Raw genomic sequence first — 26,611 nt, forward strand, 5'->3', positions numbered from 1 at the left:
CTTTCCATGTCTTCAGATAGTTTCTATATGCTAATTCCCAAATCTGTAGTTCATTCGGATCCCAAACCTTAGATTCAGCTGACTCCTGGACACCTCCACTTGGATTCCCACCCAGCTGCTCAAGCCAGAAGCCTCCAGATGCTCCTTGACTCTTTCTTTCTTCCATTCTGCAGCAATCCAAGAGATTTTTACTTTTCAAAATAAATGATTTTAAATTTATTTTTATTTATTTTTATTCTTTTTTAGAGGGGGTGAGGGGCAGAAGGAGAGAGATTCTTAAGCAGGCTCCATGCCCAGCGTGGAGCTGAATGTGGGGCTGTCTCACAGCCCTGAGATCATGTATGACCTGAGCTGAAATCAAGAGCTGGACAGTTAACCCACTGAGCCACCCAGGTGTCCTTAGATTTTCACCTTCTAAATCTCTTCCAAATCCATCTTTTCTCCCTTAATCCTCACTATCCAGACTTTTATCATATCTCACCAAAATCACTGTTAAGAGCTTCTTCTCTGCTCTCCTTGCCCCCATCCCTTCTACAAGTTGCAGCCAGAGTGATCTTCCTAAAATACAGATATGTGAGTTACAAATCTGATCTTGCCTGAAACCCTCCTTTTTGTTCCTCACTGACCTCAGGAAGAAGTCTGAACTCCTTCCTGTGTCGCTGGGATCTGCTTCCCTCTCCAGTTACTGAGCTTCTGCCTCCCTGCGGAGCTCCCTCAGCTCCAGCCCCACCCAGCTATTTCCAGTTCCTCTGTGCAGCCTGCTCTCTGTTCCCTGCTGGATGTCACATCTGCTTTGCCGTCTGCTAGCACACTCTTTCCCTATTTGAAGTTTATCTTAAGGAAATAATCTGAAATGCCAAAAAGCATTTATTATAAGATACTCACCTCAGCACAAATTACAATAAAAAAAATTGCAAACTTCTAAAACATCCAACAAACAGTGGGTTTTTTTTTTCTTTTTAAAAAAAATATTTTATTTACTTATTTGACATGGAGAGACAGCACAAGAAGGGGGAACAGCAGGTAGAGGCAGAGGGAGAAGCAGGCTCCCCAACGGGCAAGGAGCCCGATGCAGGGCTGGATCACAGGGCCCCAGGATCATGACCTGAGCTGAAGGCAGACACTTAACCTACTGAGCCACCCAGGCATCCCAAACACAGTTTTTAAACATTTGCATGAAGTTTTATGTTAACAGGAAATTACTCGAGTAGAATTAGTGATAAACCAAGGCATACAACTTGCTTTCCATCAAAATTTCATAGATACTAAAATTGAAGTGGTAGTTATTTCTGCGCAGCAATGTTAATGGTGATTAAAATTTTTTTCTTGAGATTTTTGTTTTCCAAAATTTACCCATGAATATGCAACAATTACTTTCAAAATTTGGAACACACACATACATATATAGTTTTTATGGTTTTAGATCATTTCTAAGAGAACATCTGTGAACAAGGTTAAATGAAGGTAGACATGAACAAAGTGAAGATTCTACTTTTCTAAGGGAGGAGTGCTTTATATGGAAAGTTTTGATCCTTAACTAGTATAATACCTAGAAGCTTTCAGGGAGTCCTGTAATAATCTGTTGCAAATGGTGAAGCAGAAAGACAGCTGAAGAGTAGGGTGGAAGTTTCTGCTGATGCTCCGCTGACAAATGCTAGGGCTAATATTAACTCCTCATTTTTGGATGTGTGTTACCATTACTGAAAAAGGCCCCCCACCCCTTTTACCCCTTGTTGATATGGGCATATATTTTGGTGTTGTTGAACCAGCTGGAGGACCCTGAGAAGAAATGAATTGAGGGAGCAAAATACGGTTAACTCTCAAAATCCACAGCTGCTACACTTCGATCAGCAGGGAACAACAGGTGTCATTCTCACCAATCTGTTTGTCCAACTACAGAGAATGGAGAGTCAACACACAGACGTTTTGTTCTCCAGAAAAATGAAAATCATTCAGCTGAATCCATACAGCTGTATCCAGTGGCCATTTGTGATATGTTAGTCTTTGCAGAGTAACAGGAGACATTCAGTACAGGCCTGAAAATATTACATACGACAAGAGTTTCCCACTGAATTAGGCATGTACGCTACTTCCATTAAAGGCTCTGTTCTGTCTTAATGAAATCTAGAGTTTAATCCACAAGCAGTATGAGAGGAGAATGGCATACTTTTGGGGAAATGAGACAAAACTTTAAGCTTACACAAAGATGTCATTTTAAAGAATAAAATCGAAAATATAGCATCTTTTGCTTAGGTTTAACTGCTGATTAAACTTTCACCTTAGGCACTGTAGGATACAGTATGGAGGTTCCTTACAAAGTTAAAAATAGAACTACCCTATGATCCAGCAATTATACCCCTGGATATTTACTCAAAGAACACAAAAATATTAATTCAAAGGGATACATGGACCCCTATGTTTATAGAAGTATTATCTGTAGTAGCCAAGATATAGAAGCAACCCAAGTGTCCGCTGATAGATGAATAGATAAAGAAATGCTGTATGTGTACAAAGGAATATGATTCAGCCATAAAAAAGAATGAAATCTTGCCATTTGCAACAACATGGATGGAGTCAGAGAGCATAATGCTAAGTGAAGTAAGTCAGAGAAAGGCAAATACCGTATGTGAAAATTAAGAAACTAAACAAATGAACAGAAGGAAGAAAAAGAGAGAGAAGGCAAACCAAGAAACAGACTTGTAACTCTAGAGAACAAATTGATGGTTACCAGAGGGGAGATGGGGGCCTGGGGGAAACAGGTGATGGGGATTAAGAAGTATACTTGTGATGAGGACCAAATGATTAAAGTAAAAACTTTATAGTAAGTAGGCAATCAAGTAAATAATTTAAAAACATTTTGCCAACAAAGACTTTATTCTCTTTGAAGGAAGAGAAAAATACATTGTACTTATATAGCATTTATATAAAACCCTCTAACATTTAGATAATATCTTTGGGGATCTCAGAGTGTCCTCCCTCCAGAAACAAGACCATAGCAACTCAAGAGAGAGGGGAAAATTTCTTTATCACACTTAGTTCTCTTCCTGCAGAGAGTCTGTACTCAGTCCTGAGAGGCAGAGTCCAGTGAGAGGCAGGGGAGCAGAGTTATAGGTCTCCCAGGCTACAGACTCGGATTCTGCTATTTTTTGGGTCTGGAACAAATGAAACAGCATGAAATCGCAAGTCATAACTTGATGAAGGAAAACAAAAGATGATCCTAATGTATCAGGTCATTTAAAACTCCAAACTGACTTTTATTATTACCAGCTGGATAAAGTGAGTAGATAAATCTTATTGGTTTAGGTATTAAAATGAACTATAAATATGGATGTTTGGGTTAAGTGAGTGATGAATCTTATGTCTAGCTTAATTTCCTGGATTTTCAAATGTAGAATTCTAAAGGCAATGCCAATTTATTAGTTTCTCAGAATTAGATTTGAGTTGAAAAAGAAATGATAGTATGAATAAAGAAAATATTATTATGCCATATATATTTCATTTTAAATTTTGAATTATTTCTTGAAATCTGATCTGGATCTGATCTGCAGAATTTTCCACTTGACACCCTTAAACATTGGCAATATTCCAATAATTGTTACTGACTCCTTTTAAGCTTCATTACTCAGGATTTCATTTTGGTGGTTTGAAAAATGATGAATTGCATCCTTTCACAGTTAGAAATCGAAGGGTTCACACTTCTTGTCAGCAGGAAGTGGAGGTTGGGAAGAATTCTATTTTTGGAGTTACAAGGCCACCTTTGACCCAGAAATGTGCGGGTGGATGGAAGCTGTTTCTCTGTTCTGTCTTACTTGATTTACCCAAGGAATGGAGAAACATACAAGAGTACAACTTCAGCAGACTTATTTCCTCTCAGGTCCTTGAGAAACCCTTGTATCAACCACATCTCAAGAATTTTAGATTTTCAAGTGTTTATTTTGGTCTTGTGTGACCTGTGTAACTGTCATTTAGATTATTTAAAACCTTCCAAATTGAAATTTTTAACTGTCTGCCAAGATATAAAAGTCACAATTTATTCTTCAAAAATCAGGGGATGGGAAACAAAGGCCCATGGGCTTACTGCTTGATTTTAAATAAAGTTTTATTAGAATATAGATATATCTGTTCATTTCCATATTGTCTATGGATGCTTCTGTGCCATGATGAAAGAGTTGAGTACTTGTAATAAAGATCACATGGTCTAAAATATTTACTACCTGGCTCTTTACTGAAAAAGTTTGTCTACTCCAGGTCCTGATGATAAACTGAGGAATTAAAGAGAAAGTCTATAGAAATAGTGATGCTAAAGAGGAGGAGGTATAGTTGCCAGTATCATAAATGGTTTGTTTTTAGGGCCTATATGATTTGTATAATCTGTATGAGATGTATCTATGACAAACAACATATTAAGATTCTAGTTATGAAAGGAACTGAGGGTTTAAACTGAGGGTTGGCCACTATATAGCATGGATTTTGGTAGAGAAAGAAATGAATCCATAGGGAAGGATACATAATCCTAGTGTGTGGGCAGCCCCGGTAGCTCAGTGGTTTAGCGCCACCTTTGGCCCAGGGGCGGATCCTGGAGATGGGGGATCAAGTCCCACGTCAGGCTCCCTGCATGGAGTCTGCTTCTCCCTCTGCCTGTGTATGTCTCTGCCTCTCTCTCTCTCTCTCATGAATAAATAAAATCTTTATAAAAAAAAGATTAAAAAAATAATAATCCTAGTGTGCTACTTGGCTCTGGTGGAAACAATTTTTTTTTTAAGATTTTACTTATTCATTCATGAGAGACATAGAGAGAGAGAGAGAGAGAGAGAGAGAGAGACAGGCAGAAGAAGCAGACTCCATGCAGGGAGCCCAATATGGGACTCGATCCCGGGTCTCCAGGATCACACCCTGGGCTGAAGGTGGCACTAAACTGCTGAGCCACCCGGGCTGCCCGGAAACAATGTTCATAAAATTATAGAAATATAAATGCTAGTTATGGGTTTCACCTTTAGAGTCAACCATCACAGTATAAAACAATGTAAATATTAACAATATAAAAGTAAAAATATAGATGTCAAAGTTCAAGCAGGGGCACTTACATCTTCATTTGACATCATGGTTAGTGAAGAAAGCAGGTCTGAAGTTGAAGTTCAACCTTTAATATCTTTGAAACTGGAATGCTCCTTACTCTTGATACTTTAAAAACCTAAGTGCCAGTATTATTTTTCCTCAGGGGAATATAAAATAATGGTGCATCTTATAATAGATGGCATCTTAAATTTGATAATGTAGTATTTTCAACTGTAAAAGTAACCAATAGTAAGCTAAAGATCATGAAAAAACTAATAATCAGAAAGAAGTGGCCAAAGGAAGCTAAATAAACGATCTTTTATAGACAAAAGTAAATCTTGTCTAAATATAAATTTTTAAAAATGGCAGCACAGCATGTTGTTTATATTTCTTTTCATTTATTATTTTTTTAAGATTTTATTTTTAAGTAATCTCTACATCCAACATGGGGCTTAAAGTCACAACCCCAAGATTAAGAGTTACATGCTCCTCTGACTGAGCCAGCCAGGTGTCCCTTTTTCATTTTAAACCTTTCCAATACTTGATTTTTAAAAAACCACATTATATTAGTTTCTTGTATCTGTTGTAACAAATTAATACAGACTTGGTGTCGTTAATGTATTTTCTCACAATGTTCTGGAGGCCAGAAATCTGAAAGCAAGATATTGCCAAGGCCACGTTCTTCCCAATGCTATGTATTTCCCGAGGGGTTCCCTGCCTCTGCCAGTTTCTGGGGGCTCTATCACTACAACTTCTGCCTCTGTCCTCACATCACCTTTTCTGGGGGTGTCAAACTTCCCTCTGCCTTTCTCTTATAAGCACATTTGTGGTAGCACTTAGGACCCACTTGGATAACCCAGGGTAAACTCCCAATTTCAAGATCCTTTATTTTGTATATGCAAAGACCTTTCTTCCAAAAAAGTAACATTCACTGGTTCTGGGGATTGGGACATGGATATACCTTTGGGAGCCATTACTAGCCTACCCATGCATTAGGTTGATTTTTAAAAAAAATATAAATCTTAAGTCATTCTGCAATTTGAAGTCCTTTGATGGCTGCCTATAACTTCTGGGATCAAGTTCAAATGATGTATTGGTTAAAAATTAGTCTCTAAACCCAAAGCACAAAACACAGAAGAAAAACAGATCAACTGGACTTTAAAGTTAAAACCTTCTGAGCTTTGAAGGATACCATCGAGAAAATGAAGAAATAACTTACTGAACAGGAGTGAATACTTGCAAGTCATATATCTGATGAGGAACTTATATACAGAATATACAAAAAACTCTTAGAACTAAATAATAAAAAGACATAACAATGAAAAAATGGGCAAAAGATCTAAATAGATGTTTCTTTAAAGATGATATAGAAATGGCTGGGGTGCCTGGGTGGTATAGTTGGTTAAGCGATGGACTCTTGGTTTCGGGTCATGTCATGATATCAGGATCATTAGACTTGAGTCCTGAGTTGGGCTCTGTGCTCAGTATGGAGTCTGCTTGAGGGCAGCCCGGGTGGCTCAGCGGTTTAGCACTGCCTTCAGCCCAGGGTGTGATCCTGGAGACCTGGGATCGAGTCCCACATCGGGCTCCCGGCGTGGAGCCTGCTTCTCCCTCTGCCTGTGTCTCTGCCTCTCTCTCGCTCTCTCTCTGTGTCTCTCATGAATAAATAAATAAATAAATAAATAAATAAATAAATAAATAAATAATAAAATCTTTGGAGTCTGCTTGAGACTCTCTTCCTCTCCCTCTACCCCCTTCCTTAAATAAATAAATTAAAAAACAACAGAAAAGGCCAATAAACTCATGAAAAGATGCTCTATATCTTGAGTCATCAGGAAAATACAAATCAAAACCACAATGAGATACCACTTCATACTGACCAGGATGGTGATGATAAGAAAGTTAGTAACATTGAAATCCTCATACACTGTTGGTGGAAATATAAAAATGGTGCATTATTTGGAAAATAATGTGGAAGTTCCTCAAAAAGTTAAACATGCAGTTACCAGATGACCTAGTATTTCACCCTTAGGCATATTACCTAAGAAAAATAAAAATAAGTCCACATAGAAACCTCTACAGGAATGTTCATAGCGGGGATGCCTGGGTGGCTCAGCAATTGAGCATCTGCCTTTGGCTCACAGTGTGATCCTGGAGTTCTGGGATCGAGCCCCACATCGGGCTCCCTGTAGGGAGCCTGCTTCTCCCTCTGCCTATGTCTCTGCCTCTCTCTTTCTGTGTCTCTCATGAATAAATAAATAAAATCTTTTTTTTTTTTTTTAAAAAAGGAATGTTCATAGCAGCACTATTCATAATAGTCCCAAAGTGGAAACAACTCAGATGTTCAGCAACTGACACAGGGATAAACAAAATGTAGTATATTCACATAATGGAATATTATATTGGCAATAAAAGGATGTATGATATGACACATTACTATGATATGAATGAACCCTGAAAATGTGATGCTATGTAAAAGAAGCCAGTCACCAAGGACCACAAATATGACTCCATTGTGTGAATGTCTAGAGCAGGCAAATCTATAGACAGAGAATAGATTGGTAGTGGCCTGAGGTGAGGTAGAGGGAATCAGGGAGTGACTGTCAAGGGAATGAAGTTTCTATTTGGGGTAGGAAAATCTTCTAGGTTGGTTGTGGTGATGGTCGCACAGTTCTGACTGTACTAAACACCACTGAACTGTATGCTTTGAGTGGGCAAGTTGTATGGTATGTGAGTTACAGCTCAACAAAGCTCTTTATGTACAGATGGATAGTCTGTAGGATCAGAGTCTACGCTTCCAAGAAAAGTATCAGGTCCAAGAGAATGTGCATGTGGACGAGACAGGGTGTGCATGCAAAGCTTTTGCATGATCCCTGGCATGCGGCAGAGACCCTCCATGTGCAGTTCTTCTCCACCCGGCATTTGAAGCTTTCATGGGACTCTGCCCCAACCCATTTCTGGCCCTCCCATCTCTTCAACCCTCCTCTAGGCAATCTCCCCTCCCTCCCCCTCTGACACCACATGCAACTATACTTAGCGCCCCCTGGAACAGTGTCAGCACATCCTGCTTTCACTAGAACATTCTTTTTCCCCTGCTTTCAGCTGGCTAGTTTCCTCCTTTCCTCTCCCTGAGTCTCCTCAGCTTTACCTTTCCCAGGAAGCTTCCCAAAAGGCTCTGAAGCCAGCCTTGCCCTTCTCTCCAGGTCAGCTCCTTCGCTGAGCTCCCCCGGCTGCTGGCACATACACTTAACGACAGCACTTACCATTCTTTTTTTAAAAAAAGATTTTATCTATTTATTCATGAGAGACACAGAGAGAGGCAGAGACATAGGCAGAAGCAGACTCCCCACAGGGAGCCCGATGTGGGACTCGATCCCTGGACCCCGGGATCACGCCCTGAGCTAAAGGCAGATGCTCAACCACTGAGCCACCTTGACGTCCCAGCACCCATCATTCTTGATGGCATCTATCTGCCTCATGTCTCATTCATCTCTATATGCTCAGGCCTGGCACAGTGACAGTGACAGAATAAAAAATGGCAGTGCTAAATAGCCACAGGCCTACACAGGATCAGTGTAGTGCCCAGCAGTCTAGCAAAACCTCTCCCGGGAAGGAAAAGACTTTCCCCCTTGCTCTCCACACTGAAGAGCAATTACCTTTCCTCTGGAGCTTGGAAGCCTGGCTCTGGTGTCCTAGCTTACACGTGTACATGTGCAGACGTGCCTCATTGCCAGCCTCCCACAGAGTGACAGGGAAGTGAGGCATCCTGCCTCTCCTGTGACTCCGGTCAAGCCCTTTCCAGCTGTGCCCCAGTCAGTTTATTAACACTTTACTGATGCACGTGTTCAGACATGTGTACTTAATGCGAAGGGACATCTAAAGAGCAGAAACAGCATGATGTTTACACTTTGCAGCATATGGAAAATACATTTGCAAACCCCGTAGGAGGTAATGCTCAAAAAGAACCAACAGTTTGGGGACAAGAAGGAATGACTACTTTCTAAATATTCCCCACATCATAAGCACAGTTAGGAATACACCCAGGGAGGTCTGTGTGAAATGCCCCGTAACACTTAGAAGTAGCGAGTGCCTTAACCCATACATATCCCAGCCAGGGTGGGATGACTTGCACGGTGCAGAGGAAACCGGGGGCAGTGATCTTTACCTCCACTCTAGTGCTTATAATCCATTAGATCTTTATTTATCTTGTGAGAGTTACTTTAAATATGACGGCTGCCATACTCACAGCTCGAGGGGTGCCCTTTCTATTGTTGTCTAGGTGACAACACCTAGACAACACCTAGACCTAGTTTGTGTAGCTGCCAGAGGTGGCCTTGCTAAATTGTGATTAGATAATCCTATGTGTAGTCAAGCAAAAAGGACTTGCTTTTTATGTGGCACTGGCTTTTTTTTTTTTTTTAAATAACACTGTCCAAATGATGTACATGTACATCATGTACACATGATTTAATGAAATAGTGATATGTTTTAAAGGAACCTCCAAATATGAGGAAGGTTTAGCTGGCAAAATTTTTTGTTATTAGCCACATCTCAGGGCAGTACTTTTAGCAAATGCAAGCAACCTTCTCCTGTCCCAGTGTATTTTGTTGGTTAGGGTTAGAAAAATAGTGAAAGGCCAATTAAGCTCTCAGGCACCCAAGGAAAATATGCTACATGTCAGTTCTGAAAGTCACTCCATTCACATACGGACAATTGAAACTCAAGGGGACATCCTTTCAAGGCAGCAAGCAGTCAGGCAACTGCTTCTCCTCATTTCTATTAAAGCAGAAAAGGATCAATACTGGCACGTGCACATCACCCCCCCCTTTTACCTTCTATGCTATTCTAGGAGTATTTTTAGTTTGCTGTGATTTTTCTTTCTCAAAAGTTCCTCTTGTCCTTGAAACAGAACGTAGACCTGGCCCACCTGCCTTAGGGTACTGACCTGGGGTCACTGCCTAATGTAGGAGGAAGAATTTGTCCACTTCGTGAGGTCCCATTAAGCAGCACCTCCTTTCTGCCCTCCCAAAGGCCCCAGCCTGGAGTCTGCACCTCTCCACACAAAATGGATAAGAACATGGGCCAAGGAGTTGGAGAGGACGGAGTGGAAATCCTGACTCTGCCACTAACTAGCCATAGGCACCTCTGGCAGGGGACACAGCCTCTCCAGCTCTCAGTGTCATTGTTGGAAAAGTGGGAGCAATACCCATCTCTTCAGGTCCTTAGACGGTTAAAGGAGAAAACGTATGAGAGGCTGTGGCTTGGCCGTAGCTTTTTGCCATCAAGAAATGGTAGCACATCATTTTCTTCTACTGTGCTTCCTTCTGAATTTATTCTGTCCCTGTTGTTATACTGTGAACACTTTCAGGAATCAAATATTTACTGAACTAATGGGGAAATGGATGTGAGAGGAATGGAATACCATTCCACTTTCCGCCAACAAGATGCTCCCGAGGAATTATGGCCACTCCTGAACTTCTGTCCCTGTCTGGCCCCTAGTTAATTGACCAGACTGAGGCTGTGTTACTCTGGCAGCCAGATGGTAGATTTTCATTAGCAAAGACAGCAAGGTATGAAAGGTTAATTATGATACATTCTTATTATGATACATTACCTCTCAGCTCAAATTTTATATGCAATTGACCAAATGAATGACATCCCTGATTTCTGAAGGTATCCACGTGGTTTTCTTGTTCCTGTTCCAAATTGTCTCTGTACTATACTGAAGAACAGAAGTAGGGTCACGTGCTTCCTCCCTTTTGCTTCTGTTGGTAACCTATTAGAATTTAAGGTCTGTTTCTCTTTTCTTGGCTTTTTTCTAAAGGACTTGGAATACTTGGGGGTATGCTTCCGAAGCCCTGGACTAGATTCCTGCGATCATTAATTTCATTAGTTTGGATCAGGGCGAGCTTATAATGAAGACTCTTGGGATTCTCTCACACTCCTAGGATAACGGGCATTCAGGCCCCCACAGAGCACGTGCGGCAGATCCGGTCAAGGACTATCCCCAGCCCCAGACACCAGGCAGTAAGCCCGCAGGTTGCTTGTGTGTCACCCTGGCTGTGCAGAGAGAAATGGCTCTCCCACTATAGATTTAGGCACTTTGAGGGCTGAATGGTGGCTCATCCACTCTCCAGTTTTCCTTTGGAATTCAGTAATGAACTCATTAAATCACCAACTTGTTGTGACAGGAAGTCATTCAGATGCTGATGCTATTGCCATGGAAACCATCCCTCCACTAGGAACTCTGTCTCTGCTGAGGAGCTCTCAGGCTCCATGATTACTGTCATCCCCAAATAACACAGAGCCATCACAGCTCTGAGCAAGTCCAGAAGCAGGGGTATACAGAGACGCTATTCTGCTTTCAGATGAATCCTTGCTGGTTTTAGTATTTTTAGAACACATTTCTGCTCTGTACCAGTTGTCTTTTTAATTCCTACATACTGGCTGCTTTCCAGCACCTTTCCCAGAGAAGTAGACAAAGGATTTGGGTGGGGGGGAGGCGGGGAGGAGAGCTGTCAGGAATACTGTTTAAAGAGAACCTACTACTTCCCCCCAAATCTCTGTGCTTCCAAATATGGAAAAATGAATTTTCCTGCCTTTTAGGAGGAACCCCAAGAAAGGAAACCCAAATTCCATTATCACTCATAATTTATAAAACCTAAAGGTTTTTGTTTATGGATAGATCAGTGACAGCCAAATGCAAGTTCAGAGATGCAACGCAAAGTACAAAGTGGGGCTGCCTTTATTTTGTTTGCATTAGGGAGATTATTGTTGAGCTCCATTGCTAACGGCTGACCAAATCACAGAAAAGGAGGATCCCTCTTACTTATCCCAAGCAGCAATCAAATCTTTTTTATTTTTATTTTTTAAAGATTTTATTTATTTATTCATGACAGACACAGAGACAGAGGCAGAGACACAGGCAGAGGGAGAAGCAGGCTCCACGCAGGGAGCCCGACGCGGGACTCGACCCCGGGTCTCCAGGATCAGGCCCTGGGCCAAAGGCGGCACTAAATCGCTGGGCCACCGGGGCTGCCCTCAAATCTTTCTTGTAGGTGTTATGGCATCCGGTGTACAGCAAATCTTTTTTTTTTTTTTTACAGCAAATCTTTTAAACAAAACCATCACTTACTTAGCACCTGAGACACTGGGCAAAGTATTTTATATTCTGTTTCATGATTTAAATTAATTTGCATGAAAATCCCATGAGGCAGGTATTTTTATTACAATTTTACAGCTAAGGAATGTGCAGCATAAAGCAATTAGGTGCATTAAATAAATGTCACGCTTTTCCATTCTGTACAGCTGTTAACACATTATGCCTCCTGTGCTCCTGTGTCCTCAGGAATACAGGTGACTTCCACTGCCTTAGAATCACAGATGCTTGCTTTAGGAGAAATCTTTTGTGATTCCCTTTCCAACCAACACACACCTTCTAGGACATCCTAAGTGATTGTCTGGTTTAAGCTTGTGTATTTCTAATGATGGAGAATTTACCAAGAATGGCTGCATTTGGAGAGCTTTGTTTGAAAGCCCCTCTTTGCTCCTGATATGAAGAAAGAGCAATCACTGGCCTCTACAGAGCCTTAAACTGAGGACATCTGGCTCTGGCCGTAAGTTTGTCCTCTGGAGTATCCAGGGGTGGATGGGAGAAGAGGGAAATGAGGAAGGGGGCAGGGTGCTGGCTAGAGGGCACTTAGGCCTTGTTTGAGCTGAACAGGTCTGGGCAGATCATGGACTCTGAGGACATTCACCCCATGGTAAAGAGATCTGCTCTCCAACGCTGGAGGGAGGCTGCTGTTTTGGATGAGACTCCGTGAGTGTATGTCTGGCTTTTCATTCAGTATCACTTTTTATTTCTTTTTTTTTTTTTTTAAAGATTTTATTTATTTATTCATGAGATACACACAGAGGAGGCAGAGACACAGGCAGAGGAAGAAGCAGGCTCCATGCAGGGAGCCTGACGTGGGACTTGATCCCGGGCCTCCAGGATCACACCCTGGGCGGAAGGTGGCACTAAACCACTGAGCCACCCGGGCTGCCCCACTTTCTATTTCTATATATATACACACACACTCTCCCCAGAACACATGACTTTGTTACAAATATGAACACCAACATTTAAAGACAGGCAGTGAGCAGCGATCACTGGGTCACCTTCTGAAAACATAAGCAAAGTCATAGGAGGAGTGCGACATTGACCTTCCAACCTCATGAAGCCCTATGGTGAGTGGTGTTAAGGGTACTGCTTTCTGCTCATGGGAGCTTTCTACTCTTATAAATGCCCATTTACCTCTGCCTTAGACTATAAACTCTTTGGTGGCAAGGTCTGTGATGTATGCAGATGTTTATTATCTGTGACCTGGGGCAGGTCTCTCTCATCTCCTTCACCTGTCACACGAAGGATACCATGAATTCCGTTACCCACCTTACAGGAGTATTGTGAGGTTAAAACATAAAGTGCAAAAAATCTATGAAAATGTTTTTAACTTGATAGTGAATATTTTACAGACAATTTAGAGCCCAATATCTGTAACATGTTAGGTCAAAACTCCTTATGATTACCCATGAAACAAAATGATTTTCAAAGCTTCCAGCAATGATTGAAAGCAATATTCAATATCAAAAAATAGCAGTGATTTTTTTTTTCTCATGAACTAACCTGTTGCAAAGATTAAAGCAAAATTCCTACACTTAATCACAAAGGATTAGTAAGGTCTCTGTGATACTGCATCATTAAAAACAAGCAGGTCACAGAGCCCAACATTTTCAGTCTTTATGGATTTGTTTTCTAGGTAATTTTAAAAGGTACTTATAAATACACACTGCCTTACTTCTAAAAAGCATCTGGGGACAACCTCTAATGAAAGGAACAGAAATAATAAAAGTGAAGTAATTTAAAAATAATCTTTTCATCCAATTCACAGCCATTTCTTCTCAATATCTGTGAAACAGTTAATGTAGAGTTATAAATGAGATCTCCTATAGTTTTTGACACTAGAAATATTTTATGTACTATAACTAAGCATGGAGCAGTTGGTGTCTGGTGATAAATGACTCCTGGGTGGTGAGGGTCTAGGCAATGGTCTAAACCATAGGACTTGAAGAAAGAGAGTGAGGATTAATGAAATTATCAAGTGGATTAAATCAATGTGCAGGCCATGCCCAGATCCCATGGTTTATTTCTGTTTGGATGTAACATCTAGTCTTAGGCAGAGTATGTTAAGAAAACCACACAAAGGGGAAATGAGTCACTCACTAAACCCCAGAAAAGCTTAGGCTAACCGGCTAGACAGAGACTCAACCATGTCTTTTTCTGCCTCTGTTCTACTTCCATATCCTGAGAGCATCACCTTGTCTGAATCACGAGAGAGAACTGTTTTGGGCAAATACACATTGGACATATGCAGACTTTCTCTTGCTCTTTCTTCATGACATACACACCCCATATCCAAGAGGCTTTGGAATGCATGTGGTTTTTAAGAAATTCAGCAGTCTTACCTCCATAATTATGTTTGACCTAGACCAACATTAAAATATTTTGTTCTCCCTGAAAGGGCAGCACTCAGCATGAGGTACCCTCTTTTGGATAATAGCCCATTATCCTTTCCCTCTTTCTTGCAGTCCTACTGGGATGAAAATCCTGGCACAGGAACTTGGTTTTGCCCACATGCTGGTACATTGCCTAGCACATTGTTGGTACTCAGCTCCCTGAAGAAATATTTTCAGTCTCTCTTCTACTGGCTACCTACATTTCTCCTCAGCTTATAAGCATGTTCAGGTCTCTTCCATTAAATAAAAGAACAAAAAGCCTACCCATTCATTTTTTCCCCACCAGCCATGAAATGCCCCCAAATTAAGATAAATTAACTATAATGCCAGGGCCTTCTAGCTACTAATTTCTCTCATCACACCCTACAGTTAAGCTTCTTAAGAGAGTAGTTTACATACATTGTCTTTACTTCTGTACTACCTGTTCTTTAACCTTTGCAATCTGTCTATCTATCCATCTCCTCCCTGCCATCATCCCATTCATCTGTTCTGTCCACCTATCCTTCTCCTCCCTCCTAATCATCTGTTCTTTCATCCCTTTCTTCCCCCCTCCTGCCTTTGCTTCTGCAAATATATATCAGTGCCTCCTATGTACCATGGACTGTGCTAGGCACTGGAAATACAGTGGTAAAGTAGACACAATCTCTGTAGTGGAAGTGCTCTTGATCTGTTGGGAGATCTGTGTGTGTGCACTTAAGCTTCTACTTTTTAAAAAAGATTTTATTCATTTATTTGGGAGGGAGGGAAAGCAAGGAAGCACATGAGTGGGGGGGAGGGGCAGATGTAGAGGGAGAAGTAGACTCCTTGCTGAGCAGGGAGCCTGATGCAGGACTCAAACCCAGGACCTCGGGATCATGACCGACCGAAGGCAGATGCCCAACTGGCTAAGCTACCCAGGCACCCTACACTTAAGCTTATTAAACTGAGCTGCAATTCCCTTGGATACTCAGCAGTGACTATGATAAAAGATGCCATAGAACAAACATGGAGAATCTTCTAGAAAGATCTGAAGTAACTGCAAACATCTAACACTCAATTAAATTAAAGCCAACATTGAGAATGACAGAATGAAAAAGTAGTATTGTTTAAATAAAATAAGACTTTATTTTTAAAAGATTTTATCTTTTTTATTCATGAGAGACACAGAGAGGGGCAAAGACATAGACAGAGGGAGAGGCAGGCTCCCTGTGGGGAGCCCGATGCAGGACTTGATCTTGGATTCTGGGATCATGACCTGAGCCGAAGGCAGATGCTCAACCACTGAGCCACCTGGGTGCCCCAAAAATAAGACTTTAAAAGAAACATGCCATGGGCACCTCGGTGGTGCAGTTGGTTAAGCATCCAACTCTTGGTTTTGGCTCAGGTCATGATCTCAGAATCATGGGATTGAGCCCAACACTGGGCTCCATGCTCAGTGCAGAGTCTGCTTTGAGATTCCTTCTCCCTCTCCTTCTCTCTTTGCCCCTCCCCCCTGCTCACTGACTCACTCTCTCTCTCAAATCAATATATAAAATCTTTAAAAGAAACATGCCAGAGGCCATTTCAGGATATGATCCCAGTGAATGCTGAGTTTACTCTTTGGTTGCTAGGGGAAATCCTTAGAAAAGTCTGGGAAGCACTGATAAGTAGATAACCAGCACACCAGGGGATACATTAAACCAGAGGTAAGAAGTGTAGGTGCTGAGGGATCTCTGAGAACGAATAGTACAATTCTGGAGAGGGATAGACAGGACTATCTTTACAGAGGAGATGATATTTGAAGTAGCTCTTGAAAGATGAGTGGCTTGCTAGGTGGAGAGGTGGTGGGTGTGGGTGGGTGAGCGGACGAAGCAGTATGTACCACTACAAGGAGTTGTGAATGGATCTGATGTATAAGAACAAGGAGTCTAACAAACAAACAAACAAACAAACAAACAAACAAACAAGGAGTCTAACGGTAGCTTAAAAAAGGGTGTAGGTATTGACTGAGAGGGCAGGACTCCAATATGGTGCTAGAAAATTCCAATGCTGGAGACCATTCTCTGTCCTTGAAACTCTTACTCTCAGCACCACTGTGTTCTGGTTCTCTTACTTCCTTGGCAATTTCTTCTTAGTTCTTTTTGCTTATTTTCCCTCTTCAATGCCCCCTCTCTCACCCCTGGAATTTTAGTGCTCCCCAGAGTTCCTGTTTGGCCATGTTTTTCTTCTGATTCTCCACACATGGACTATTTCACTCGCTCTCCCTGCTTCAACTTCCTTTGAGCAGCTGGCTTCCCAGTCTACTTTCCCAGTGCAGAAATTGCACGGATAGTTCCACCTGAACTGACATACAGCCTTTCAAAATGGGTGCGTCCTTAGCTGTCTACATTATCTTCCAAGCTTCTCTTCTCCTTTCTAAGGCCCTGCTTCTGCCAGTCTCTACAGTCTAGACTAGTAGAACCATGATCTACCTAGTTGCTTGGGAGTCACTGGTTACCTTGCTCATCCTTTAGAACCCATCAGCTGCTGCTACTTGGGTCTCTGCTACATATGTCCTTCCCTTTTAGTGTCCACCAGGGATTCTCAACTGAGCCAGGAGTTTTCCCACTCCCTTCACCCCAGCTGAGAATCACAGTGCATGGTAAGAGAGATTATTGATGGGCACAGGCTGTGCAACTGGACCATGTTGGGGCCTAACCATATCCCTCTCGGCCACAATTGCAACAGCTAGTTACTTGGTCTCCCTGATACCCATTCCTTCCCCTCTGAAGCCTCCTTCACCATTCTACAGTTATCTTTTTACCACAGAAGTCTCAGTAAAGATGAGGATTTATTGAAATGGACAACACAAAACCAATACAAAATAAGGAAACATAAGTCAATACTGATCTGGTCTTTGGATGGGTAAGACTTTTTAGAGCATTCTTGTGAAGACTAAGGGAAAAGGCAGGTTTGACTATCCACAAATGCAAAATTTCTCTAGAAAAAATAACGCAATTTAAATAGATGGGCTAGGAAAACATTTGCAACATATATGAGGGATACTGGTTCTAATATCTAAAGAGTGCTTACAAATTAGTAACCAGATGACGAAGGCACCAAAAGATAAAGACACGCAAAGGATATGAATAATTCACAATGCTTGTACAGATGACAAGTTAGACTCATGAGAGAAAGTGTTCAATTTCATTTAAGAAATGTAGATGAGAACAATGGCTATACAAATTTTTTTCTCCACCAAACTGGCAAATTAAGTCCAATGCTGAGTGAGTAATCTGGTATGCAAGGCTCTTGGCTGATGGGACCATAAAATGGTATAAGCTTTAGAAAGCTAATCTTGACATATGCATAAAATGCTTTCAAAATACACATCCTCAGGGCACCTGGATGGCTCAGTTGTCTTGGTATCTGACTCTTGATTTTGGCTCAGGTCATGATCCTCAGGGTCATGGGATGGAGCCCCATCTCGGGCTCCCCGCTTAGCACGGAGTCTGCTCTAGATTCTGGCTGGCCTCCTTCCTCACCCCCCAAAGGCTTGCTTGAGTGGTCTCTCAAATAAAGAAATAAATCTTAAAAAAATATATATATACGTCCATGGGGCACCTGGGTGGCTCAGTTGATTAAGTATCTGCCTTTGGCTCAAGTCATGATCCCAGGGTCTTGGGATTGAGCTCTGCATCAGGCACCCTGCTCAGCAGAGAGTCTGCTTCCCCCTCTGCCTGCTGTTCCCTGCTTGTGCTCTGTCAAATAAATAAATAAAATCTTAAGACCCAACAACAACAACAACAACAAAATATATATCTATATATATCTATATCTCCTTTGGGGCACCTGGCTGGCTCACCTGGCGGAGCATGAGACTCTTAATGTTGGGGCTGTGAGTTCGAGCCCCAAGCAGGGAGTAGAGATAACTTAAAAATAAAATCTCAAGAAAAAAAAATACCTTTTAACCCCACGATTCCATCTGTAGGAATTCCTAAGAAAACAATCATGGATGTGAATAAATATATCCCTCAAAGGACAATAATCGCTGCATTGTTTTTAATACTGAAAACTGAAGACATTCTAGATGCTTAACAATAAGGGTTGACAATTAAACAATAAAAAATTCTAGTTGATTTTTAGCATGAAATACCATGACAGGCATAAAAGTTGTGCTGGAAAAGAATACTTAATGACACAGGAAGACATTTCAGAATGTCTGCTCTATACTGTTATGTGAAATCACAATTATAAGATAGAATGTATTTAAAAAAAATCTCATTTCTGGAAAACTATGTGTATGCAAAGAGGATATAAAAATGTTAACAATGGTTTGAATGTATGCTTACAGATTGTTTTTCAAGGTTTTTGCATACATTTTCCAAAATTTCCACATATAAAATTACTTTTGTTATCAGAAAAAAAATGTTTTTAGTTAGAAACACAAAATTTCCCTGTGTTTTGGCTGCCTATTGTCTACTGGACGAAACCCAATCCCTGATACGCAAGGCCTGTCCCAATCTGGCTCCTCTTCGGCTTTCCAGCCTGCTCTTCCTGCCCAGAGCCCCGTATCTGGGGCCTACTGAGTCATGTGTGAGTCCACCAGCAAGCTCTTGCTCCCAACCTCTGCCTGCACAGCTCTGCCCTTCCTTCCTCTCCACCACATGGGCAGGACTGGTGTACTCCTCATGCTTCTAAATGCTCCAGGTGTCCAAGGCCTGCTTGTTCAATTCCTTAAGCACACCAAATTCTTTTCTGCCTCAGGGCCTTTATGTCAGCTATTTTTCTGCCTGTACAGGTCTTCACATGACCACTTCCTTTTCATCTTTCAGACCTTAAATGTCACCTCTTCATCTGGCTTTCTGTGACCACTCTGTCCAAAGTGTCATCTCCTTTTAATTCTCTGTCTCAGGGACACTTGGGTGGTTCAGTGGTTGAGTGTCTGTGGCTCAGGTCATGATCCCGGGGTCCTGGAATCAGGTCCCACATCAGGCTCCCCATAGGGAGCCTGCTTCTCCCTCTGCTTATGTCTCTATCTCTCTCATGAATAAATAAAGATTTTATTTATTTATTCATGAGACACACACACACACACACACACACACAGAGGGAGAGAGAGAGAGAGAGAGAGAGAGAGAGAGAGAGAGAGAGGCAGAGGGAGAAGCAGGCTCCGTGCAAGGAGCCTGATGTGGGACTCGATCCCCTGTCTCCAGGATCACACCCTGGGCTGAAGGCGGTGCTAAACCGCTGAGCCACCTGGGCTGCCCTCTCATGAATAAATAAATAAAATCTTAAAAAAAAAATTCTCTGCCTAGAGCCCTGCTTATCCCTCTTTAGCACTTATTTTTTTTTTTTTAAGATTTTATTTATTTATTCATGAGAGACAGAGAGAGAGAGAGGCAGAGACACAGGCAGAGGGAGAAGCAAGCTCCATGCAGGGAGCCTGACATGGGACTCGATCCTGGGTCTCCAGGATCAGGCCCTGGGCTGAAAGCAGCACTAAACCACTGAGCCATCCGGGCTGCCCCCTCTTTAGCACTTATTACAAAGAAAACTATTTTTATTTGTTCACTTGGTCTTTGTGTGTTTGCACCTCTGGGTGGAAGCTCTGGGAGGTCAGCGGCTGTGACCCAGGGCCTCTCATGTTCACCACACATAGGTATTTATGGAACAGACAATGGAAAGAGCAACCATTCTGTGAGGACTGCCTTTGTGTTCCCATGGGACCCTGGATGCTCCTTTCTGCCCAGTCCTGTCTTCCTGTATGTTTCTAACAATGGTGCTGTGCTTTCTTTATAGCTGCTCCCTGGAATGGGCTGGAGGTGCTCTGAGAGGGAGACTGGGTATGGTTGGAAGGCCCAGCGCATCACAGGGGCTGCTGCACTGTGTGTTCTGAGTGAAGGCATGAAGGGAGCTCCTGTGGGGTTCTAGGTAGAGGAAACCATCTGGGACTGAGCAATTGCTACAACCCACACAGATGACAAAATGCTGCCTAGAGGTCAACCACAGCTCACAGAAGTCCACTACAAACTCGGCAGACACGGGGTTTGTGTCTATGAAAAGTTTTCACTACATTTTATTTTGTTTGTTTGTTCGTTCATTTATTCATTCATTCATTCATTCATGATAGACATAGAGAGAGAGAGAGAGGCAGAGACACAGGCAGAGGGAGAAGCAGGCTCCATGCTGGGAGCCCGATGTGGGACTCAATTCCAGGACTCCAGGATCACGCCCTGGGCCAAAGGCAGGCGCCAAACTGCTGAGCCACCGAGGGATCCCCTTCACTACATTTTAAAACAGATTTTTAGCAATTAGTTAGCAACTACTTCTTGAGCTTAAAAAAAAAAAAAAAAAGAAAAAGAAAAAAGAAAAAGCAGGTTGAGGGCACCTGGCTCAGCTAGTTAAGGGCCTGGCTTTTGATTTCGGCTTAGGTCATGATCTCAGGGTGATGAGATGGAGCCCTGCATCAGGCTGTGGGCTCAGCAGGGAGTCTGCTCAAGATCCTCTCTTCCTCTGCCCCTCCCCCTGCTCTCTCTCTAATAAATAATCTTTAAAAAAAAAAAGTAGGGAAAATAGGGACACTATAGTGTTTTTGAGTCTGTCAGAAAGTGAATTGTGCTAAATTCCTTTATCTAATGAATTTATAGGTTCCTTGTGGAGCCTATGAATTGATGATTGTTTCTTTCAAAATGTGCTCCCTGAGACCCTAAGTATTTTACAGACAAATAATGCAGGAAATCACCCCAATTAAGGCAGCTAGAGAATAAGAGTCCAATTTCACTATGATAAATGTAGAGATGGTTTGTGACCCACAGGACAAAATGTCAAGTCTGAGGTCTGAGCAGCGCAGGTGTCATTCAGTGAGATCACATGAGTCTGTCCCTTGCTGGCTTTAGCCTATCTTTGTAGAAGTCGGCCAAACTGAGGTACTCTGCTGCAGTAAGTCACAGCTCAGCCAAGCTTTCCCATAAAGGGCCAGACAGGAAATATTTCAGCTTGGCAGACCATATGGCCTGCCACTGCAATGTGGACGTAATGAATGGGCATGACGGTGTTCCCATAAAATTGTATTTGTGGGCAATGGATCTGAATTATATATAATTTTACCTTTATATAAAGTGTCACAAAATATTTTCCTTGTTTTCATTTCCCACCCTAACCATTTAAAAATGCATAATCATCTTGGTGGTGAGCAGATTTGACCTGTGGGCCACAGCTGGCTGACTTCTGGGTTAATTTTTGACAGCTTATCTGTGTGGGTGATGGCAGGACACTTGAGAGACAGGGCCCTGATCTCAGTAGAGAAAGTTCCAACAGTCGAGTGCCTAGGCCTGGCAGAAACAATTTACCTCTGAGCGCCACCAGATTGGAGAATAATGTCAGGCTCTAGACAGTTAACATTTAATTTGATGGAGAAAAAGACTTCACCCTTGGAAGTGAAGAGTGTTCTTTTAAGTTTGATTAAAAGTGACTTATACACCCTTTATGGGGGCATGTTCTAGTGGTACTTTTTCACTGCAGGATAAACAGAACACGAGTAATGTGCTGTGATCCTCATGTACTCGCATCTGTAGTTCCAAACAGCCAACACTATCCATTCAAGGGCTCAGGGTCAGAGAACCACCGCTGACCATAAGACAGCCCAGAAATGTCTATTCTTTTCCAGAGAAATTGGCTTCCTCCACATTTCTTACTGGTTTCTATAGAATGAATTCCCAGGGAGATGAGAAGTCAGAGGTCATTTACAAGGTCCGTCTCCTCTGCTCCTCTCATTTTCTATTTTATTTTTTTAAAGATTTTATTTATTCATGAGAGACACAGAGAGAGACAGAGACATAGGCAGAGGGAGAAGCAGGATCCCTGCTGGGACCCCGATGCAGGATTTGATCCCAGGAACCCTGGGATCACGGCCTGAGCCAAAGGCAGATGCTCAACCACTGAACCACCCAAGCGTACCTTATTTTCTATTTTAAAATGTGCTTCCATACCAGATAGTTCACCCCTCCTGCGTGGGGCAATGCTGTTCCCTTACATGGTGGAGGAGTAGGGTCTAGAGCCCAGGACGCTGCAGCCGGACCGCCCACCCATGACCAATTAGTTGTGATCTTGAGCAAGCTACTTCACCTCTCTGCGTCTCAGTTTCTTCAGCTATAAAATGGAGGATCGTGACAGCACCACCTTCAGAGCTGGTGTGGGTTTACATGCGTGAGCATATGCACAGAGCTCTGAATGGAGCCTAGCATGGAATAAGGACCAGGTGAGTGTTAAGTCTTTTTATTACTATCTTCATGTGCTTCAAGTACCTCATGCATGTGTGAGCATGTGTGTGCACGTGCACACATGCATACACACACACTCATAAAATTATCCTCAGCTAGTCAGGTATCCTTCCCCCCCCCTTTTTTTTTAAATCCTTCCCTTTTTATAGAGAATAACAAACAGATTCAGTGGCCCAAAGCCAACCAGCTATGAATCTTCTTTTGACTCTGAATCTAACTGTCCTTCAAGGGCTTCTAAATCACTGAATGGGATCTTGGATTTCCTGTCCTTTATCTGTTGGGGAAGTTCCTTAAAGAAAAGATTGTATTAAAAAAATGTTCTTAAAAAAACTCACATACTTGTAATCCATATGCAGTTGCGATCTCAGTTATTTGAAGTTTGTTTTTCCTGTGTTTTATTACCATTACTTTTTTTTATTACACCTCATTATTTCCACCCTTAATACCCTTTCTACTATCTTTTTTTAAAAAAGTATTTTATTTATTTATTCATGAGACACACATAGAGAGAGGCAGAGACACAGGCACAGGGAGAAGCAGGCTCCCTGCGGGGAGCCCAATGTGGAACTCAATCCCAGGACCCCGGGATCACATCTTGAGCCAAAGGAAGATGCTCAACTGCTGAGCCACCCAGGTGTCCCCTCTTTCAACTATCTTAAACTTCCTTCTCTTTTTTACTGATTACCTGTCATCAATTTCTGGGAACGTAAACAAATTATGTCCATTGCTAGCTGCAGAACTTTAAATGAAGTATTTCTTTTGTCACCTCTTGTATTTATCACTGTTGTGCCATTGCAATGCAGTGACAGAGCAGTTACCCTGTAGTGACCCTCAGTCGGCTGCAAGAGTGTCTGCAACAAACTGAATGTGCCCATTGTTACTACGCTAAGCTATTTTGGGAAAAACCTCATCCCTTCTTTATGCATAAGTATGGTGATTGATTCCTATGGCAGGTCACCAGAAATAACATTTTCTAGTTTGTAAGCACTACTGAGATAAAGCTGAAGAGTAGTTTGAATGAGCTGGTAGCTCATTCAAGGAAAAAACTACATTTTTAAAGATACAGACAAACTAGCAACATTTAGAACTACTGTTGCTAACTCAGTCCTAGTACAAGTTCTGTACCTTTCATTTTGCCAATGTTTTTCTTTCTTTCTCAAATTCATGTTCATTGTAAAATTTTTGGAGAATGGGAGAAGGCATGCCAAAGTAGAAATAAAATTTACTCATAAGACTATCTCACCATCTAGAGAGAGAACCACGGTTCATATTTTGACAGAGTAACATAGCAATATTCATATCTCACATATCCTTCTAAAATTAACTTTTGGCATAAAAGGTTAAAATTATTTTTTCTTTCAATTTCCCCTTGATTATCAAGCAATATATGCTCATTGAAATAAAGCCAGAAAGTTGACAGAAGTACAAACTAAAGCGCCTAGCATTAGCCACTTTGGTATATTTTCTTCTACCCCTTCTTTGTATGCCTGTTTTCTTTTCTGAAGTTTTGATCACAAGTTGGATGTAAAATTTCAGACTAAAGAAAGCGTGTATCATAAGCACTTTCTTTTTACACCAAGAAGTTTGTAAAGATAAGTTTTTGGGTTTTTTTTTTTTTTTTAAAGATTTCATTTTTTTTTTTTTTTATTTGAGAGAGAAAGAGTGCACAAGCATGAGCAGTGGGGAGGGGCAGAGGGAGACACAGATTCCCCGCTGAACAGGGAGCCTACCTCTGGGCTCAATTCCAGGACCCTGAGATCATGACCTGAGATCAAGTCAGATGCTTAACCAACTGAACTACTCAGGTACTACTGTAAACATAAGTTTTAATGGCTGTAAAAAATTTCATCATATGGCTATAGCAGTATTTGTTTACATGTTCTTCTAACATTTATATTCTAATTTTTCATGATTTATAATAAATAACTGCTATATGCAACTTTACATACAGCTTTTTGTTCACATTTCTGATCATTTTCTTAGGACATATTTCTTGAGGGGAGATTGTTAGGGCAAAGGATATATGCATTAAAAAATTAGTAATGTTGAGGTGCCTGGCTGACTTACTCGGTAGAGTGTGCAACTCTTGATCTTGAGGTTGTGAGTTCGACCCACATGCTGGGTGTAGAGATTACTCAAAAAGTAAAAGAAATCTTGGGGCACCTACGTGGTGACATTGGTTAAGCATCTGACTCTTGGTTTTGGCTCAGGTCATGATCTCAGGGTCATGATATTGAGCTCCATGTTGGGCTTTAGGCTCAGCAGTGAGTCTGCTTGAGATTCTATCTCTCCCTCTGCCCCTCCTCTGCTCACTCTCACTCTGTAAAATAAATAAATCTAAAAACATCTTTAAAAATTAGTAATTTTTTCCCTCTAACTCTAAGTGTATAACATATTCTTTGAAATAAACACTATTAACATTTTATTATATTTTCTTTCCATCCTTCTAAAGACAGGAAGACTTTAAATTCATGCTTTCAAATGGTTTTCCACATTTGTATCAATTATTTCTCTTAGCATCAATTTATCAATGAAGAATCTTATTGCATTCTCACTAATGTAGAATATTACCATAAAATAAACTACACTGGGGTACCTGGGTGGTTCAGTCAGTTGGGTGGCCAACTCTTGGTTTTGGTTCTGGTCATGATGGTCTCAGGGTCCTGGGATCCAGCCCTGAGTTGGGCTCTGCACTCCTCAGGGAGTCTGCTTCAGGATTCTCTTTCTTTCTGCCCCTCCTCACTTGCCCTCTCTCTCTCAAAAATAAATAAATAACTCTTAAAAAACAACTACACTGACTTAAAGGAAAAAACAGTGTGTTACTGTTTTGTTAACATGCCTTTGATCATTAACAAAGTTGAAATGTCTTCAAAAGTTTATGATCCATTTCTTTCTTTCTTTCTTTCTTTCTTTCTTTCTTTCTTTCTTTCTTTTTTTTTTTGCTGAACTGTCCATTTTCTTTGCTATAATAGCTGTTTCTAAATACATAAATAATGAAATGGTAAAGGATGAAGTTAATCTAAAGCCCGTAAGTGTGTGCCCCAGTCTGTGCATTTGAGAACCAGTGGGAACTACTTCAAACTGAGTAATAAGCAGTACAGTGAAGGTCTGCTTTACAGAGGAGAAGCCAAAAAGCCACTCAGGTCTTTCTCTTGCCTCCCCCTCCATGGCATGCATTCAATCTCATCTTACACTGCTATGCATCAATTTAAGGTGAGCTACTTAATATTTGACTTAATGCATTTAGTTTTATAAATGTTTTCCTGATTAAGTATGGTACTTATTTTGGTTTACTATGATTTTTGCTGGGCTACCACGTGCTCAAAAAATACATTTTGAATGAATGACCGTACTGGGACAGAAAGGATTCTGCAATAATCACAATGACAACAGTAAGGAGTCAGGCACCATCAACCGAGCACCTACTATTCTGTGCCACACCTGTGCAAGGTGCTTGGCCGGACTAGCCTGGATCCGACAACACGTGAAGCAGGCATTATTATCTTCACTTCACTGATGGGGAATTGAGGAATTATGAAGTATACTGAGGTTCAGGAAAACACAAAAGGTCTCGGTCTGAAGCCTGTGCTCTGCCTGCTGTGTTCTGCTGCTTCTCAGGCATGAACATGTTAGTAACTCAGGCTCCAGGCTCTTCCAGATGCTTTGGCAACTGCAGGGTCGCATGCTGTCACCCTGCTTAGTCATTGAGCCCAGGCAGGTCCTGGGAAGGAAACGCAGGTGCGCCACAAGCGGGCGAGCACAGAAGCACAACTGAGGTGCGC

At 41.6% G+C, this 26,611-nt stretch overlaps 2 protein-coding genes across 8 annotated transcripts in view; one reads left to right on the top strand and one right to left on the bottom strand.

Annotated features, from left to right (window-relative positions):
• Nucleotides 1–26,611, top strand: part of CDK5R1 (cyclin dependent kinase 5 regulatory subunit 1) — a 94,203-nt gene that overhangs the window by 38,558 nt on the left and 29,034 nt on the right. For 2 of the 6 annotated variants that reach the window (XM_077852155.1, XM_077852154.1), the window contains exon 7: nt 632–929. The exons of 2 other annotated variants lie outside the window; for them this stretch is intronic. The gene's annotated coding sequence lies outside the window, so the exon portion shown is untranslated. Of the gene's footprint in view, nt 1–16; nt 220–631; nt 930–26,611 lie in introns of those variants that run through there. 2 more of the 6 variants (XM_077852158.1, XM_077852156.1) reach the window with 1 other exon arrangement.
• The window catches only part of MYO1D (myosin ID), a 326,058-nt gene that overhangs the window by 33,428 nt on the left and 266,019 nt on the right, over nt 1–26,611 (bottom strand). Inside the window, exon 22 of one of the 2 annotated variants that reach the window (XM_077852149.1) lies at nt 3,125–3,152. The exons of the other annotated variant lie outside the window; for it this stretch is intronic. Within the exon in view, the coding sequence (XP_077708275.1) occupies nt 3,140–3,152 (13 nt within the window). The 3' untranslated portion in view covers nt 3,125–3,139. Of the gene's footprint in view, nt 1–3,124; nt 3,153–26,611 lie in introns of those variants that run through there. 2 annotated transcript variants of the gene reach the window in all.

Source organism: Canis aureus, chromosome 16, assembly GCF_053574225.1.
Source record: "Canis aureus isolate CA01 chromosome 16, VMU_Caureus_v.1.0, whole genome shotgun sequence".
Classification (NCBI taxonomy): Eukaryota; Metazoa; Chordata; class Mammalia; order Carnivora; family Canidae; genus Canis; species Canis aureus.